The 5,474-nt window shown below is 42.3% G+C and overlaps 2 protein-coding genes across 2 annotated transcripts; one reads left to right on the plus strand and one right to left on the minus strand.

Moving 5' to 3' along the window:
* Window positions 1–235: 235 nt before the first annotated feature.
* Window positions 236–1,954, minus strand: AK88_05378 (uncharacterized protein; the record flags this gene model as incomplete). Its single annotated transcript, XM_012482980.1, has 7 exons — window positions 236–367; window positions 605–676; window positions 787–870; window positions 1,014–1,081; window positions 1,248–1,408; window positions 1,504–1,753; window positions 1,897–1,954. 7 exons carry the CDS (start codon window positions 1,952–1,954, stop codon window positions 236–238), a joined length of 825 nt encoding a protein of 274 aa, XP_012338403.1.
* Window positions 1,955–4,289: 2,335 nt separating this feature from the next.
* Window positions 4,290–4,925, plus strand: AK88_05379 (uncharacterized protein; the record flags this gene model as incomplete). Its single annotated transcript, XM_012482981.1, has 1 exon — window positions 4,290–4,925. The coding sequence occupies one exon, from the start codon at window positions 4,290–4,292 to the stop codon at window positions 4,923–4,925; it is 636 nt and encodes a 211-aa protein (XP_012338404.1).
* Window positions 4,926–5,474: the final 549 nt, after the last annotated feature.

Genomic DNA, 5,474 nt, shown 5'->3' on the forward strand with positions numbered 1-5,474 from the left:
CGTCATGAGTTTTCAAAACGACTTGGACAAGAAGTACAAGAATCCCTTAGTGGATTTATGCGACAAGGGCAACGTGAAGAAATTGTGAGGAGGGCACGTGGAAAAATGTAACTGCAAGTGATGTGAATATGCTTCTGTTGTTAAGTGTATGATCGGGTCAGGTAAAAAAAAAAAAAAAAAAAAAAAAAAACCTCCCAAAGTTAACTTTTTTTCAAAAAAAAAAAAAAAAAAAAAGTTAATACCTTATCCTAACTACTTCAAGAGGGGAAGTTATAATTCCAGACAGCATCGAACAAATTAGATTCAATTTGAGGCTGTTAAAATTGGATGTCTCGATTTCTAATCTTTTCATGAGGTCCATTCCCATCTGGTGCGTCAGGGGGTGGGGGGCAGAAATGAAAGCGTGGAGAATGACATGGAGAGGGGGGGGTTAAAGTACTTGTGTTTATGTGTGTGTATTATATACAGGTAGCGAAACGGGAACAAAACGGGCAGTCACAAACTCATAAGACATTTTCGCCCCCCTTGTGCAGCTCATTTCGGTTGCTTCGTTATATGCATCCCCTTTTGGCCACGCCGAAACGGGGTGGACCCTTTTTTTTACATTTTGCAGAAAGAAGAATGAGCCTCCAAACATGCCATAGGTTAAGCAGGTAGAGATGTAGCCTCTGTACATCTGTGAAGGGGGGGGGGAAAAAAGAAAAGCAGCACATGAAGTTAGTTACTGCCACGGAGGGGGAGACAACCCCATTCAATTATCCATTCTTCATAGTGCGTAAAAATTACCCTGAAGAATCCCTCCTTGCGAATTAAATCCTTCACCAGGTGATAGGACGTCTTGTACTCCTTCAGTTGCAAATACCGTTGCGCCTTCAAAATGAGGGGAAAAAAGGAAAAGGGTAAAAAAAAAAAAAAAAAAAAAAAAATGTGGGACCCCACGTTAAGGGACAACATGGTAGGGGTGTGAGAAGCGTATAGGAGAGATGGTGTACTGCACTAATCGACCTACTCACCTGTAGCCTCTCCTTAATAACATCAATTGGGACGAACAGGACGCAGGACATGGCCTCGGCCAGGAAAGCTGCATGTCGGGTAGCGGTAAGGGGGGGGAAATGAAATAGAAAATGGGAGGGGAATAACACTGTGTGATGGCCACCACAGCACAGAGAGGGGAAGGCGATTCCCGCAGGTCCCCCTTTTTTTTTTTTCCACGCCTTATGGTGAAGACGGCCAAGAAGGAGCCATACCTATGGTGAAGTAATTCACAAAACTCAATGAGTTGGTAGTTTGTCCTGGCCCCGTTTTCTCGTCCCGTAGTTTGTCGTTCCAGTTTATTTTGATCCACTTGAGGTACTCGAAGCAGCAGAAGTAGAGGCTCGTCGCCGGGATGGTCGTCATGGCGGAGAAGCTGCAAAGGGGGTGGGGGTGAAGGGCGACTTAAGTCGTGTGAGACGGATCAGACATGCCCCCATGACGTTGCCCCACTCTCCTGTGCGCACTTACACAAAACCGCTGTAGAGCCCCCTGTATCCAAACTTTTGTATAAAGGCCGGGAGGAAAAAGCAGGTTCTACCTATGTTCAGGCGATTGGAGGTGCATGCATAGCTGGCTGGCCTGGCAGCACCCCCCACTTGTCTGTTGCTCGTGTCCACTTGTTTATTTACTTTCACTGTGTCAAGTGGGTAAAGCAGAACTCTGCTGAGCGTCGAGGCTATGATCGAGCCGTATAGGGTCTGCAGCATGGAGGGTTGTTCTGTCGGGGGGAGAAATGGAGGGTTGTGTGCGCAGCGACTTTTGAGCAGAGGGGAAAGGTTATTATATCTCTTGCGAAACCCAGCCAACACAGCGGATGAATCCATTCACCAATTACTACACACCGACCTCTGCACAGCTAACCTTGCTCGTTGTGTAGTTTCCATTTCTCCTCCACTTCTACTTCCTTGACATCACCCATGGTGGGGGGTTTGTAGCGATGCAGCTATTCACATGGGGATCATCCCTTCTTTCGTAAGTAAAAAAAAAAAAGGGCGTCGCGCAACCTCTACATGGGGAATGGCGCTCAGGTGAAAAAGTAACCACAATTAGGAAGAAAGAAAAAAAAAAGAGCAAGTGGAAAGAAACGACAATTTCACAAAGTGCTACTCTAAGTTTTTCTTAAACTAATTACCATCTGTTTGTGTTATATATAATATGCTCCCGTTGGGGGGACTTTTTTTTTTTTTTTTTTTTTTTTTTTTTATTCCTTAACAAGTGTGGGGACATAACAAAGGAATGGAGGTTGTTCTAGTTAGCCAGTTCATTTGAGTGGTAAAACTTTGTTGCCCCGCGGTACGTGGTGGGGGCATGAACACATATAATATATATTATACCTTACACATTTGAGTCCACCGCATATGACAGAGAGAGTGTATACAGCGTGGCGATGGTGAAGGAGAAAAAAAAACCCTCGTGGGGCCATTCCATGTGGAACAAAATAGCAGTTATATATAATTACGACCGCTTTTCACAAGCTGCTACATGGATCCCCAATCAAGTGTTCACCATGCGAAGAGGGGTGATATGAGGGAAGGAAAGAAAAAAATTGCCTCAACCAAAGACGTTAAGGAGAAAATACGCTTAATCTTCTGTCGGGCGCGAAAAGTGCGGCGCAGAGGTATGTCGTTTCAATACACATATTGTAATAGGCATGGCCGGTGGGGCCAATCTCCATCCTAAACCCATTTTCACATAAAAAAAAAAAATATATATATTTTTAATGGCCGCTACAATGTTTATATGTAAGTTTTTGGGTGGCATTATACAGCCGCGTTTCGGCCTTTTTTTAGTTTTTATTTTATTTTTTATTTTATTTTGATTTCTGTTTTTTTTTTTATTATTTTTGTTTTTTTTTTTTCTTTCCCCCCTTTTTTTTAAAAATAAAAAATGTTGCCCTGGACAGGGGAAGACTTTTTGGGAGGCGTCATTTATAAGAGCGACGCGACCTTCAGGGTGCCTTTTTCGAGGTGAAACTCCAAATGGGGATATATTTTTTTTTTTTTTTGTTTTTTGCGCTTGGCGTCTTGCGCCCCGGCGCTGCATGGAGGTAGTTTTCAAGTAAATATTTTCGTATTACGGATGCATCCATAAATAATGTTTTTGGCTCGACGCGCTTTTTTTTTCTTTGCCACCTTGTAACGAACGTAATGGGCAGCGTTTTTTTTTTTTTTTTTTTTGCATCTTTTTTGGGTCGCCTTTTTCTGCATGCAGCGGCGCCGACTGGACCAACCACAACAACGTCACCACAGCTTCCTTTTTCAAAAGGGCGTCAAAAAAAAAAAAAAAAAAAAAAGTCGTCTCCGTTGTGCGCCCTACAAGTGGCGAACGAGAACGCAGAAGCGATTCCCTTTTTTTTAAGAACAGAAAAAAAATGCAAATTTAAGGCTGTCATTCTCAGTTTTTAGTCGGTTGGTTGGTTGTGGTTAGTTTAAAAACACAGTAGGTCAAATCGGTCAGTCGTCCATCCCACCATCACAAAGTTGATAATTTTTTTTCAACCTGCTTGCTGCTCTTGCCATGGTCCCGCATCCTATAAAATTCGTTAACGTCATCCAAAAAATCGCTTTTTTTATTTTTTTTTTTCAAAATTTTAAACATGTAATTTTTAAAATAATATTTTTAAAAAAACTTTTTTGTTTTTACCTTCGCTGACTTAAATTATATTTTATTTTGCTACCACATATTTTTTCTTCAACAGACAAATTTTTTTTGTTTCGTGATCTCCACTTTTTCTTTTTTTACAAGTCTTACAAAGTAAACTTAGCATATTTCCGCTTTTTAAATCTGTTAATAATTTTTTAGTTTAAATCTTTTTTATTTTCTTTAATTTCGAACTTTGAAGTAGATTTTTTCTTTTTTCCCCCCCCCCCCCCCCCCTGCCGTTCACGCGTCAAGTAATAAAAACCACCTAACAGAGAGGGAGAGAAAAGCTTCTGCAGCAATCACCTCTTTAAGATTAAGAATACGTTTAGAGGGGAGGGTATTCATTTTTTAAGTTATTATAAACGTTGGTTACCCAGCCCGTGTATAATAATCTTACCCGTGCTGCCTTGACCCACGTACATGACTCATAAGTTTTTTTTTTTTTCCAACTCCCATTTTTCTCCTAGGCGTTACAGAAGAGAAGAGATAACACGTAAGTATATATATACACATATCCCCACGTCGCAGCCGAACCCCTACTGCCTTTTTTTTTTTTTTTAAGAACCCGTTGACCCCGAACTACTATACTACTACCACTGCGCGCATATACCATGGCTAAACGCAAGTACATGTCCAAGGTGGATGGCAAAATCAACGTCGGCGAGAAACACCAAGCAAAAATTCCCGACCTGGTGGTGCCTGATGAAAATGGAACGGACGTTGCAAATAAAGAAGTAGAAGAACACGTAGAAGATGTTGTAAGTGACGCTAGAACAAATAAGAGAGCTCGCGTGGAAGATGAAGTGGTTTCTACTGCTGGAGAAGGAGCAGAGAATTCTACTAGTGCTCAGGCAGAACCCGAGAATGCAGATGCACAAGTTGAATCGAATGAAAATGATGAAAGCAACAATGCAGTCGCCTCGAATGAAGGAGCGGAGGCAGAAGCGAATGACATGAACGAAGTTAATGACGCCACGCAAGACACAAACGCAGAAGAGACCACAGCTAACGACGTGGCGGATAATGCGAACACTTTGAATGAAGACAATCCTGACGACGCCGGAGCTAGCAACGTTGCAGAGGCCTCTGCTGGAGGAAACCTCAGTGGAGATGATGTAGCGACGCCAGATGACAATGCAGACTCGGCTGTGACGGAGGAGATAAACAACGACACGAATGGAAATGCGAACGAGGCCGCGGGTGAAAACGCGAATGAGGAAGCAGCTCCTGAGGAAAACGCAGAGTGATTGATCTCGCGCCCGCAATGAGACGACGCAAGGAGGAAGAGAGGCATACAATAACACTACACAGCTACATACGCATATACATATATGTACATATATATATATGTACATATATATATATATATTGCACGGAGAGGAGACGCACCGGCCAAGAACGACCACATATTATACCCAGGGCGCGCCTTACCCTGCTCGGATGGAAAGGAGATCAACGCATAAATGAACATATTACAAAACGGTGCAAATGACATATCTGCGCGAGTAGAATGGGGGAGGACATATACACACAGGTATGAGCTCTTGTAATGTGGAGGGGGCTGACAGTGGGGGGACGAATTTCACTCCCTGTTGTTTTTCCCCCCCCCCTTCGAATCATACCATTTACAATGTGATGATTACCGCATTTGTATCTCGACGTGTTTTTTTTTTTTTTTTGGACCTTCATATGAAATTAGCAAGACACAGGACAAAAGGCACACAGCAAAAATGTATATATGATACTATATAACACAATTTAACCCTGCTTAGAGAGTTCACTTAAAAAATGGTTTT

Source organism: Plasmodium fragile (assembly GCF_000956335.1).
Source record: "Plasmodium fragile strain nilgiri unplaced genomic scaffold supercont1.124, whole genome shotgun sequence".
In the NCBI taxonomy this organism is placed as follows: Eukaryota; Apicomplexa; class Aconoidasida; order Haemosporida; family Plasmodiidae; genus Plasmodium; species Plasmodium fragile.